Source organism: Sceloporus undulatus, chromosome 2 (genome assembly GCF_019175285.1).
Source record: "Sceloporus undulatus isolate JIND9_A2432 ecotype Alabama chromosome 2, SceUnd_v1.1, whole genome shotgun sequence".
Classification (NCBI taxonomy): domain Eukaryota; kingdom Metazoa; phylum Chordata; class Lepidosauria; order Squamata; family Phrynosomatidae; genus Sceloporus; species Sceloporus undulatus.
Window position 1 is genome coordinate 59,629,076 of NC_056523.1, and position 14,368 is coordinate 59,643,443.

At 38.4% G+C, this 14,368-nt stretch overlaps 1 protein-coding gene across 2 annotated transcripts in view; it reads right to left on the minus strand.

The window, feature by feature from the left end:
* The window catches only part of CACNA2D3 (calcium voltage-gated channel auxiliary subunit alpha2delta 3), a 726,617-nt gene that overhangs the window by 65,388 nt on the left and 646,861 nt on the right, over positions 1–14,368 (minus strand). For both annotated transcript variants that reach the window (XM_042453686.1, XM_042453685.1), the window contains 2 exons: positions 3,409–3,470; positions 2,192–2,236 (listed from right to left, as the gene is read on the minus strand). In XM_042453686.1, coding sequence (XP_042309620.1) covers positions 2,192–2,236; positions 3,409–3,470 — 107 coding nt within the window. The remainder of the gene's footprint in view (positions 1–2,191; positions 2,237–3,408; positions 3,471–14,368) is intronic.

The window sequence follows — 14,368 nt, forward strand, 5'->3', positions numbered from 1 at the left end:
ATTATTATTATTATTATTATTATTATTATTATTATTATTATTATTATTATTTATATTTTCCCGCCTCTCCCAGATAGATTGAGGCAGGATTACAATAACTAAAATGCATACAAACATGTTGGTAAAATACAATAGTGATTACATTAAAACTTACACTATCATCAACTTACGATAACAATAGAATAGTCAAGGAGGTGGAACAATATATCTTAGACAAGGTCAGGTGGGAAAGCTCACTGGAAGAGATCCATCTTAACTGCCTTCTTAAATGCCTCCAAGGAAGCAATAAGACGGATCTCCTCCAGAAGACCATGCCACAATTTAGGAACAGCTAGAGTGAAGGCTCTTTGGGAAGTTGTTGCTAATCTAAACATTTGTTGTTCTAATAAATTCTTCCCAGTTGTTCTGAGAGTACGGGTGCTCAGGTAGTTCGAGCCCAAGCCATGTAGGGCTTTAAAGGCAATAACCAGCACCTAGTATTGCACCCGGAAACTGATCAGCAGCCAGTGAAGTGATTTTAAAACTGGTGTTATGTGGTCAAACCTGGAAGAACCAGTGACCAATCTGGCTGCTGCATTTTGAACCAATTGAAGATTCCAAACTTGGTACAAGGGTAGCCCCATGTAGAGCGCATTACAGAAATCTAAATGAGAGATTACCAGTGTATGTACCACTGCTTCAAGATCTTTTTGTTCCAGGTAGGGATACAGTTGGCATATCAACTGCAGTTGGTACAAAGCACTCCTGACCGTTGCATCTGCTTGAGATGACAACTGCAGGGACAAGTCCAAGAGTATTCCCAGACTGCGAACTTCATCCTTTGGGGGTAGTGTGACCCCATCCAGGACTGGTTGACAAAGCTCCTTCCCTGGACTTGTGGTTCCTATCACAAGTACCTCCATTTTCTCTGGATTCAGTTTGAGTTTGTTTTCCCTCATCCAGCCTATTACCAACCCAAGGCAGGCCTCCAGAGGAGAGACGCCATCCTTAGTCACTGCAACAGTCGGAGACATAGAGAAATAGATTTGGGTGTGATCGGTGTACACCCAATCTCCGGATGATCTCACAAATATGTATTTGATTGCTGGGCAACTTTCAGAAAGAAAACAAGTACAAATCAAAAAATGTTCCTTTACATAAATAATGCTATTTGAAATACTATCTCTGCTTATCCTGGACCACCCATTGTGTAATGTCTTGACAAAAGGTGAGAAAGCTGAACAAAGCCCTTATATTCTACTTTGTGGATAGAGGCTATATCCACCTCTGTAAGACAACTTGATATAAATATGATCTATCTGAAGAGCGGATGGAGGATTTTGGAGGGAATCCAAACTAAAGTTCATCCATAAATCTACAGGAGACTGGGACACATTTACATCTGGCAAATTAAGACAAGGAAATAGATGAAATTAAGAATTCTGCTGAGCTTATTGTCAATGGTTACACATTAAAATTAGAGGGGGGGGGGGAGATAACTTTTCAAAAGGCACAATAAATAAAGAAAAAAAAAGTTTTAATTCTCTTAAAAAAGCTTTAATGCTGTGATAGACTAATGTGAACATTTTAAAAAAAAAACCTAATGCTTGAGCATCAGAAATCAGAATATGAGTATCTTTTCAAATATTTCTCTCCTGCTCTACCTTTTGAGTTTATCGCACAGGGCTCCTTGCACACAAATGGAACGGTACAAAAGGGGCCAGGAAGGGAACAGAATGGGTGGAGGACACATTTTACCATACACCAGAATGCTGCTGGTGCCGCTGGAAGTCCCCATCCCATCCGTCCCAGAGGAGGCAATTTTTGAGAACTGTTCAGAACACTTCTCAAAAATTGCCTCTTCTGGGACAGGTGGAGAACAGAACAGGAACTTCTGGTGGTGGCGACGGTGTTTTGGTATGCGGTAAAATGCATCCACCACTCATTCCGTTCCCTTCCTGGCCCCTTTTGTACCATTCCATTTGTGTACAAAGAGCCCTGTGCGATAAACTCTATTGTTTCATGAGACACTAGAGCTCTCTAGCTGGCAATCCTAAATACCCCTCCTTAAACTGCAAATCCCAGGATTCCATAGGACAGAATCATAGCATTTAAAGTTGAATCATAGTGCTATAATTGTGTAGTGTGAAAGGGCCTTAGAAACACTGGCAGTGTAAACATGATATATCAAGAAAACATCGGTAACACTTACCTCATCATCACAGCTTATAGAACATCGTCCATCAAGAGATGTACACTGTAAGAGAACAAAGTATAACCACAAAAATGCTAAGGTTGACTTAAAAACAAGGGCAGGGTGGTGTGTATGTATGGAAAAAGCTGGGGTGTGTGGGAAAAGGAAGAAATCCCCGCTCAATACTAGAGTCCTCTCCAAGACAGACAAGGAGCGGTTGATATGCATTTTATTTTTTCTTACTCATCTGGGAAGTACCTACTGAGTGTACTTCACTTCCCCCTCACATTTCCCACACATGAATACTGAGACTAAAATGAATCCAGAGCTTTGGCCAGGGTGGCAATGATTTTGTAGAGCAGCCATTCTCCTCACCTAACAGTCTTGCCCACTTCAATGGAGAACATCTAGCCCATTGCCTTTAGGCCAATACAGCTAGGAAACTAAGAAGAATAACATGGTCAAAGTCTATTCAGTGATCCAGAAGAATCAACAGGGTTGTCCACCAATCATTCCCCAGCATATGTCATCCTCTAGAATGACTATACCTGCTTTCCTCTCAAGCCTAGCCCTGAAGCAAGACTAGAATGGATCCACGTACAGTAGACCCGCCCCTTATGTGGGGGATCCGTTCCAGACCCTCCCACGTAAGGGGAATCAAGCATATGCTCAAAATAATGGGGCACGCTGCTGCGGCGTGCCATGATGCATGCGCCACGGGCATACAACCCATTGTTTTGATTGGGGCTTGCCTTCCGTGTGAACTCAAGTCCGTGTAAGGGGCGGGGCAGCTGTAATCTTATCAGGAAATTAGAGAAGTGAAATCTTAGGTTTTCCTCTTTGAAATTTCTTCTTTTAAAATCACATCAAATGGGGTAGCAGGGAGGAAATCAGCAAAACATTGCCATCCCTCCATATCCATTAGTGTGTTAAAAACTCCACCATCAAGGGAAGGATTATTTTGATTCCATTATGCATTCCTGGTTCTGCATTTCAGCAAGGTCTACTTTGAGAGTGCTCCTTGGGACTTTAACAGATGTTAATGAATTATCTCATGGAGTTTATCTGTCAAAAAGTCTTTAGATTCTTCTGTTTAATCATAAAGTTGCCATTAATGTTTCACTGGAAAACGCAATACAAGTTATGTCAAACCTTTTACTGACTCTCAGTAAAAGCTAGGTGGGATATGGCTGGTAAGTAACACCAGGGCTTTTAAAAATCCAGTTGTAACATACCTGTCTACTAGCAGTCCAAAATTTCCTCTGGAAAAACTCAAGTTTCATCTGGATACCTACAGCTGTTGAAAATGATAAACAGATGGGCTTGTGGTTTGTTTGTATGTTTGTTTGTTGTTTTTAAAAATCCCTTAACTTTACAATACAATATTTTAAAGAAGTGGAAAATATATAACACAATAGAGATGAGGGTTAATATCACAGAAAGAATATGAACAACAGTTAAAAAAATAAGTGCTCCGTTTCAGAAATTATATAACCCAAATTCTAGAATTTGTACTCATTGCATTTATGTAGAATTAAAATTAATTTTGACATAATCCACTTTGTAATACATTTACTCATCATTGCAAACATCCAGCCTTTTCTTATGCCTAGGAACCTGATTTTGCACTTTACTTTAAAATAAGTGTTTCCTTGAATGCAATGGAACCAAAAACCACATGAAAGCCCTACAATATCCTGCTGGATCTGCTTCTTCTCTGGATTGTCAAGAACTCCAGGTTAAATTCATGCACTATTCTCCTCGATACGCTGTGGTCCTCTCCCTACAATTAAGACATCAGATCCCTTTCATGACCCTGGCAGCATTTATAGTGTTGTCTTTTCAATACATTATTTTATAAAAGTATCATCTTCTGCAGGTCATCCATTTGTAAGACCTTGCAATATAAGTAGATTATGGAAAAGATTTGAGTCACTTGGGCTGTTCAATAGCTGGCATCATCTTGTTTATTAAAATTTAATTTAATAATTAAATTTTGAGCTAAGGATTTTAATGCCAATTCTACTGGTCGAGTATACATCTTACCAGTATTTCTACTATGCTCTTGCTTTCTTTGCATGTATATTAAATCTAGTATAATTAGACACGTTTACAGTAATGTCATGCAACCTTCCCCAAGATTGCCAAAAGTAAAATCAAAATAATACATTTTCCTCTATGAAGAGCCAATATTCTATAGGCTTCATCCATTTTATGAGCAGTGTTATTATGCTTCTTCAACTGCCTGTAATGTGGGAAACAATAGTAAGCTAATGTTAGATTCAACATATGGCTGAAATTTAATGGCTTCTTCTATACCTCTCCATATGGTTGGCATCTCCACTCTGGATTTTTTTTAAAAGTGACTAACCTATGCTAAGTGGTTGTCTGTATTTATCTGTAGTCTTGAAACAAAAGCTTTTAAATGGCAGCTGATGCAGGCCACCTAAAATACAAAAAGGCTAAATTAATATGTGTTGCCAACTCTCCAAACAATAGTTTGCAGAACTGTTGAATACAGAGTGCTTTTGCACTCCTTGTTTCTCATGAATTCCAAGTTGATGGTTATTGTAAGTTATGATTATGAAAGTCTTGCTCTTTGGGAATATTTGTTCATTTCCTATCACAGTCAATGAGAGGTACAAAAATTTGGATTTCTGTATTGACTCAGACCATATCTAAAAATTTTAATAACTCACTTTATGTTAGGTATTTGCATTGACCACAAAATTTGATTTGGGCTCTGATTCAGAGATGAGCCAATTTGGTTCATTTTGATTCAAAGAATGTCTGACATGATGCCAAATTCTAGTCATAGGTGACTAGAACAAAAAAGGGTAAAGGAGATACGAGCCAAAGATCCTTAGAGAATTTGGTCAAGGATCAAAAATGAAACAGGAGAGCACATACTAAATGTGAAGCCAATAGCTGCAAACACATTCTTTGGGAAACTGAACAAATGAATGTAAGTCTCGATTCAGAAATTCAAGGCTGAGATCCTACTGTAGATTAAGCTATCATATTATTCTTTTCTGTCACCCAGGATGAAAAATCAGACTGGCAGTGTGATCCTAAGCAGTGGCATCCACACCCCTAGTGTCACTCCATGTGTGTATGGGCTGCCAGGGATGGGCTGCTGGGGGGGGGGGGAGTTGCCAAAAGGTGCACTGGGCCCACTCCTTTGCTATGGCAGGAGAGGTTTCCTCACAAGGAGGCCTCCAGTGCCACAGCAACCCTGGAGGGATGTAGTGGGAGGAAGGCCTGTTGAGGTGTCACCCCTTTTCTGGGGTGTCATCCAATGCACACCATACCCCTTGAACCTCCACTAGGTCTTTAGAGGGTGAATTTAATGTGATCCATTCGGGTGGTGTCTAGTTCATTTGTTGATGGACAGCAAATGTGATAAAGGGCAGGTTCATTCAGCTTAAGGGATGTGAGCTATTTTCCCCTTTGCCTTTACATTTTATTGCTGAGCCCTGATGGTGCAGGGGTTAAATGCCAGTGCTGCAGCCAGAACTACACCCACAAGGTTGTGAGTTTGATCCCAGGGCTCCAGGGTTGACTCAGCCTAGCATCCTTCCTTAGGTCACTAAACTGAATACTCAGCTTCTTGGGGGCAGTTAGCTTACATTTTGCAAACCAATTAGAGACTACTTAGTTCAGTATGAAGCAGTATAGAAATATAAATGCTATTGCTACTGTTATTTCTCTTAACACCTTTATATAACCAATAAACCATCATCTGGGTGCATCTGTGACTATGTTTCATTTTTACAGGTCCTCAACCCTTGGCCAGCCTGGGATGTGGGTGGATAAGCACTCTAGAATTGTAATATATATAAGGTCTCTTGCCTTAGTGCACTTCCATATGGAAGTGCACTAAGGCAAGAGACCACAAAAAAACTTGAGAAAGCTAGGTGCCGCAGACAATACAAAGGTAAACAATTAGTTTAAACAATTAACAGTTTAATTATTAACTACCTTTTCCCCAGCACAGGATTCAAGGCAGTCTTGAATGAATTAAAACAAATTGCCCATAAAACCTATTACTATAAAAAAATTAAAAAAATTAAAATCCAAATAACAGTCCTGTTAAAACACACAAAGTTCAAACAGTTTAAGATTCATTTAAAACTTATTTGTTAAAAAGCACACACACATCATCAAAATCTCATTTTGCCACAAGGGCCAAAGGTCTAGCTAAATAAAAAGATATTTTCATGACAACAAGGGACTAACGGCTTCTCCTGTGGCTAACCAAACCTCATGTAGGAAGGAGTTCCAGAAGCTGGGAGTAGTCACTGAGAAGAAGGAATGTCACAAAGCTTGTTGCTTTCTGTTAAACATACAGAATTTTTATTTTCTTGATGCTCAGCTAAGTATTTATGAGCTCTGAAATTTGGTACCTGGTCACTGAGGTGTGAGAATTTGCAGATATTTTATTTGCAAAAGTAGTAATGGGACAGGCACTTCCATGGGAAATTTGATGTTAATGACAGTCTTATTACTTAAGTAATAAAAGCCATCCATTTTACTTGAGTCTCAGTCAATTTGAATTACTCCACTGAGTTGCAGGAAGGGAGGGGGAGAGGAAGGAATTCCCATTCTAAAGATAAACAAAGGCCATCCTTCTTTGTTAGATACTCCAAATGGAGTTTTATAGTTCACAACACTAACGCCATGAAGACTAATGGAGCAATAGACAGCTCAGTACTTTATAGCCCTCATTCATAGGAATTTATCAGGAAAGGTGGAGGTTCTCTATGGAATGAAGCAGATGGCCTGCCAGGAGGAGCTGTAAGCTGCTCCAGCCATGCTCGGGTCATAATTGGGCCAGGACCACGGTGACCACATGGCCTGCTTCCAAAGCAGACCGCCGTCCTGGTCCTAAACTGGCTGCTGCAAATTCCAGCTCCTTTTTGATCTGGTCCAAAGAACCAGGTCACATTACTAAAGCAACTTCCAATATGTATCATCTGAATCCCATGCCCCTAAAGAGGCCAGAAGCCACTTCTTTTGCCCTGTGCATTTTGGGCCTGTGAGTAGCAACCAAAATAGAATATCTTGCTCTCCACATAGATGCAAAAAACATAATAAAATTCTCTGTCCTCTTCAGGGATGGGAAGTGTAAAGGGAGAAACATACATCACTTCCAAGTAGGCTCACTCCAAATGTGCCTGTATTGGTGGGACTGAAAGAAAGCCTTCTGCCACAGATGTTAAAACTTGAAAGGATAATGGTGATATGGCTTTTCAGATAATACAGTGGCTAAAGTAGAAGGACTTGAACAGCTGGCAGTTTCCAAGTAAGCACCATGTTGAACACCTTCCCAGATTCCACAGACTCTTCCCAAATAATTTTATAATTTCTGCTTTTGGGGTGAGAACCAGCAAAGAACATTGAGAAGCCATTATCACTCCTATTACTTCAATATCTCTCCTCTTAGGTGCTATGATTAGAGAGCCCTGTTAAAACCATTCACTGTGATAAAAAAAAACCAGCTACAAAATACTTCTTCCTTTCCCCTTGCTCCTCATCCTAACCTGATGTTTTATTTCTATGGAGAGGTTAAAGAACAACGTTTCAATATTTAGAGACATACTAATTGTGTGCCTTTTTCAACCCAAATTGCTGAAGAATGTTGAGGAGAGCCTAAATTCCGATTCAACCACTTTGGAGTATTCTGCTCTAATTTGGACATCTGAATCAGTCCAATCCAGTTTGAAATAAATCTGAATCCAGATCTTCTCCCAAGTGTCTGTTATTATATCTGTCCCAGAAGGGAAAGAATTTGATTTTCTAATGAAATGATGACAAATAATCTAGAATACATTCCATGTGTACATTATTTTTCATGAACTGTATTGCAGAGACTCAGCCAGACAATAGAAATCCTGAGAGTATTTTCTGCAAAGCCTAAATCATTCCCATTTCAAAGAAAGGAAGAAAAGCAAAATACTAAAATTTCATTTTAATGGGTGTCAACCTTAAAAATTTGAATGATTATAAAACCCCAAACAGGGTTGTTGTAGGAAATCAAAGATCACTGGACCTGCTCCTGCTTGTTCTTATTTAGGCAAAACATCCATCACTTCAGCGGGATTTTTTTCAAACTTGTTTAAAATGGCAGAACTGAATTTATCACTTTTTCCCCAGGTGTTCCCGTCTCTGTGATATCTTAAGCTTGTGGCTCATAGCACAGCTTACAGTCTTAACATGCAAGGTACAATTCAGCTATCCTGTTTCAGAAGTGGCATTGAGGCTAGAGACTCAAATGATAGTATGATAACATGTGTTTCCCATGTGATGTTTGGAGGGGGAAAAGAAGGACAGACTACTGCTCCTACCTGCATTTATCAGGGAGGATGTAAGCAGCAGGCATGTCTTTTTAGTCAAGCTTCTTTCATTGTTGATATGCTGTGTTTTACAGCATTTTATGGAAGGCTACATAAGGTTTTTATGTCCCTTTGGAATGTCTCACCCAGAATTCATTTCCCTCAGCACACAATGCTGTGAAATGTCATGTCCATGTGAAGCATAATAACTGGCAGTTAGGAATCTTTCCTGGAAGCTTTCTGATCCTCATTATTTTATGGAACTGATCTTCAAAAGAAACAGTGTCTCTAGTGAATGGGATATTGAGGTTCTTTTGAACCCCAGAGGTAACACAGAGGCATTTTTACATGAGGAAATAAATGTGAGGAAATCTCTGACTAGTATAGATTGTGTAAATTGTTTCTCAGTTTTCATATAATTTAATGTTCTGAGAAATATTCAACTGTATTTGTTTGTTTTTTAAAACAACAACTGCATTTCAACGGTAATATTCCTCTGGACATATAGATGTTATAATTAATAAAGATTTCAAGAATTTGGGATAAACTCAAACACAAAGCTTCTTAATATTTGCCCATATTCTACAAATTAATGTTATGTTTTAAAAAATGATGTTTCTGAATTATAACTCCTCTTCTACTGATTTCCTACTTGGCTTGCTTTCCTACATGGCTTACTGGTTTTTATGAATGACTGGGAGAATCTTGAATTGATGCCAGCAACATGATAGCCACATTTTGTGCCTGCTAGAATTAAACGTTATTGTGATGAATCATCTCTATGGATCACAACAAGGAGAGGGAGAAACTGTGTTTTCCAAAGGAGATGTTTTGAGGCATATTTGTTGTGGTTGCCTAGAAACTTTCAGCTGATTCATCTGGCTTTTGCCAGCTGGCATAAGGAACATAGAAGAGACTTATGGCAGGACTATCAGGTGTGCCCAGCAGTTGGCAATTTCCTACAGGGCCAGCATTTTAGGCAAAGTTCTCATCTTTGCTGTAGATCTGTGGCTCCCACACTTTAAGTCTTCCAGGTGTTTTGGACTTCAGCTCCCGGAATTCCTGACTGTTGGCTAAGCTGGCTGGTATTTCTGGGAGTGGAGGTGCAAAACACCTGGAACACCAAAGTTTAGGAACTACTGAAGTAGACGGTCATCACAGCTGCCTGGATTTTGTCATACAGTGCAGAAGTAATTTATAGACTGAAGGACATAATTCACTTTCCATAATTTAATTCCCTCTCTTTATTCAAATTCACTTTCACATCTTTATCATATTAACTGTACGTCTGGATGGCTTCTTAATGCTAATATGTGTAAATGATTCTTATTACTTTCAGAGAACACACAGCATCATCAGAGCAAGAAAAACTTTGGCTTGGAAGCTTTATATACTGTTTTACATTGGACGAAAAACAGGCTAAAAGTACACCAAATGAATAAATTTTACAACAGCAATACTAATATCTAGAATTTGTTGTTGATGTTGTGTACCTGCAAGTCATTTTTTACTTATGGCAGCCCTAAGGCAAACCTATTGTGTGTGTGTGTGTGTGTGTGTGTGGCAAGTTTCTTCAGAGAGGGCTTCCCATTGCCATCCTCTGAAGCTGAGAGAGTGTAACTTGCCAAAGTCCACCCAGTGGGTTTTTATGTTCAAATGGGGAAATGAACCCTGATCTCCAGAGTTGTAGTCCAACACTCAAACCACTACACCACTCTGGCTCTCAATATCTACAATAGAGGACTTAAATAATAGCAGACTGAAATTAAATATAGACTAAAATCTGCACCTCATTCATGGGGAGAAATTCTGGAGGGTAATGCTTTAGAATTTAGAATGTGGTGAAAAATTTCTGAATAGATTTGTGGGCACAGTGGGTTCTTACTTTGTCCTTTAAATTTAAACAAGGCTCAGGAATGTCCTTTGACTGCAGCCTCCATAGCCAGTGATGAACTAGAGCCCAGAAACAGTAAAAGAACCTTACATTCACCATTCCTGCTTTAAAGAAATATAGCTCAGCACCATTAGCAGTAGCTGTCTTCTTGGAGTAGGTGTGGGAATTGGGTGCCCCCCGCCCCCCAAGATGCTGTTGAACTGAAATTTCCAGCTCAGCCAGCATAATCAACAGTGAAGAATGCCGGACCTGCAGTTGAAAGCATCTGAAGGGTTGCACAATTCTTACCCTTGTCTTCGTGGCTGCTAGGTACCCTCTTCTGAGCTAGAAGACTCATGGAGTTACATTACACACAAAGGAAACTAGATTAATTATTAACCATGGAGTCCCAAATAAATTCTTAAACAATTTGAAGAAAGGCAAAATTTGGGTGCAGGGAACAAAACCATTTGCAATCAAAGTAAGCATCTACTCATCACACACACACTTTACAGACCTTATTCTAAGCTATTTGGGAACCAGGGCTGGAATGGATTGGAGAAAGCAAGGTAAGAAGTTGTCTGGATGATTTCTAATCCAATCCATTGCGGGCAAAATTTCATCCACTTTTGAATTTATTTTGATAATACAATAAATAATAGCCATAGAAGCAGAGTTCTGTATGACATATTTCTTCCACATGCATGACAGTTTCTTTGTAAAAGAGAAGAATACTATTTTAATAGTCATTCCAAATAAACTATTTCCAGGAGGCAATGGAACAGTTAGGAGATAAATGTGTCCATACAATATGGTTTTACAGAGTGCATCATTTCCTATTTCGCATTTTACTAGGTAGCATTACTATCCTTCTAGTCTTATAAAAGTCTGCACAAAAGGTTCTACCTTTATCATAAAATAAACTTTTCTAGATATAACTTGAATTGATATGTGAGGAAACTGGGGACTACATTCATTAAAGTGTCCTTGAGGGAATGCAGAGACCAAAGTAGAGTGGGGGGCAATTGATTTTATAATCAATTAATGGAGCCAGCTGCAGTCCACATGTTGATGGAAACAGGAAACACAGGCTGAAAATAATACAAATTACTTGAAAAATAAATTGAGAAGGAATTGGAAACAATTTGGAAACAATATACTAATAAAAGGCTTAGTATAAACATATAATAGAAGGCGAAGAACCAACGAAATAGGGATGCTGGATCATAAACTGACCACAAATATTACAAAAGCTGGCTTAGAAATAAGCAACTTTAGTGTTTGTTTATCACTGTGACATGTATTTACAGATGGATTGACAGATATGAATAGCAAACATACATTTATTTTAGGTGTTTCTTTGCACAAACTTCCATTAAAATTTTGTTCACATCGCACGGTGTATCTATACTACATAATTATAGCAGTTTGATACCATTTTAACTGCCATGGCTCCATCCTACAGAATTCTGCAATTTTTTGGAATTCCCCAGTGCAGTCCCCTGACAATATTAGGGCTCACTGGCAGAGAATGGTAAAAGTCCTAAGATTCCATAAGATCGAACCATGGCAGCTACAGTGGAATCAAAGTATTATAATGTTGTAGTATGAATACACTTACATCCATATTATAGGGGGAAAAACTATTATGCAACATATCAATGTTTTCGGTCTTTGGGGTGGAATATCTGAACAGCAAGCTGCACAGTATGTATTTATCAGTGATCTATCCTGACCACATTCAATAACGATAGTCACACATTCATAACTACATTTGTGACATAGGATCTCAGCATCATTTCCCAAGGGCAACAGTGATACATTTTCTTGTTTCAAAATACTAAAGGAAATGCAAGATTTCTTGGAAGAATTGGCCTTGGAAGAATTGGTTGAAAAAAATGTGGATTTGTATACAATCTATACAAAGATGCTACATATACTTTATATGGCTATGAAACAAAGATAGGTTCCTGTATTTTTTAAAAGAATGATACCTTTTTATAGAGGAGATTAGCTGTTAAGAGATACACATGGTATATTCCTTTAAATCAGCTTACACATTTGTTATCATTATCCCTGGCTAGGCATTCATTTATTTAATGTTGTGTGTATACATCAGCACTCTCTAATCTGTGCTGAAGAGAGTAGAGCATTATATTGTTCAGTCATCTTCAGTGTTCAATGTAAACATGAAGTACTTACTTTATTGGCAAAGAGCCATCTATCCTGAAGTACCCTGATCTTCAGTTTTAAGCCATGTTGAAACAAGAAGTCATTAATTAAATTGTAGTAAGAACTGATGTAAACTGCAAGGCTGGGATTTTCCTTGTTATAATCTGCCTTATCCAGCAGCTTCTCTTTTAGTGGAGAGATTTTTTGTAAAAACTAGAACAGTTGTGTTTATATATTGTTTGAAAGTTCATTGTAGATATGTCCTGTAAAATTCCATTGAAATTTATTTAGATGGTGAATTTATATAACTATAAATGGATAATCTCCTGGTTTGAAACCCACCAACCCTTCAGGGATGGGAAAGTGCAAGATTTAATCTTTAGTGCTGAAAATCAGTGTGGACTATGTGTTTATATGAATCTGCTCATCACTTGAATTAAATTGAACAAATAAGCTTGGCTTTGATTTGAAGAAACAACAAGGAAGGGATCTCATGCAGCATGTCCTCTATGACTGAACAATTTCTCCACATTAAGGGAGGGCATATCTGTCAGTTTCAGTTTTGCGTCTTCCAAATGTTACGTTCATTTTGTCCCCTAATTGGAGAATCTGTGTTTACACTCTGAATATTTTTCCATTTTATTTTAATTATAACAATACACAAGAACAAAATACAAGAACAAAAACCAGAAAAAAGAAAAGAAAATTAAGACAGAAAACCAAACCAAACCAACCGACAACACTTTTGACCAAGCAGCACACTTTTTAAAGTGCACAGTGCACACTGAACATTTCAGTTCAAACATTGCTTTATACTCTCTTTTCAAATATATTCTATCTTGGTTTTTTGTGAACCTTCAATTCATATGGTAATGCTAAGTCAACCCTATCATAGGGTTTTCTGGGGTGGAGAGTGTGTGACTTGCCTAAGGTCACCCAATGGGTTTTCATGGCCAAGAAGGTTCCCAAACATGGCAAACATACACATTTTGGAGAGAAATAGTTCATTTGCCTGTTTTTTTATATACTGTTTTCACTACTAGAGACATTTTTGTACAAACAGTGGACCCTTGTTATACACTGGGGTTTGGTTCCAAGATCCCCCGTGTATAACAAAATCCATGTATGCTCAAGTCCCATTAAATATAATGACATAGCAAAATGGTGTCCCGTATAAAAAATGGGAAATCAAGGTTTGATATTTGAAATTTATACTTTTTTTGAACATTTTCAAACCGTGTATGCTTGAATCCGTGTATAAAAAACCCATGTAAAAGAAGGGCCGACTGTACTTTCCCCCCCAAATCACATTTTTGATGGGAGAATTCCATCGCAAAAAATGAAGGCTATGAGATTTCAGTTCACACATAGGTTTGAAGATGCAAAATTAAAAGGGTGATCTGCTGTGTTAAAACATGAACCAGACAAACATCTATCTCCTCCACTCATCTAATTCTGGTGTTATTAATTTGCAATTGTGAAGAAGAGGGGCTTGTATACACTTTAATAACGCCCCTACAATTACAGATTTCCCTCCAACTTTGTCAGGGGCCCTTTCACACTATACAGTTTCAAGTCTATTATTCCACTTTAAATGCCATGGCTCCATCCTGTGGAATCCTGGGTTTCTAATTTGGTGCACTCTCTGTTTTTGGATTGTAAATGCTATTCCTTAACCTGGAAATCCCAGGATTCCACAGGATGGAACCATGGCAGTGGAATCATAGTGCTATAATTGTGTATTATGAAAAGGTGCCAGATTGATCAGGAAATCCTAAAGAGTGTAATGCAACAGTCAGCAGCAGTATCTCTGTG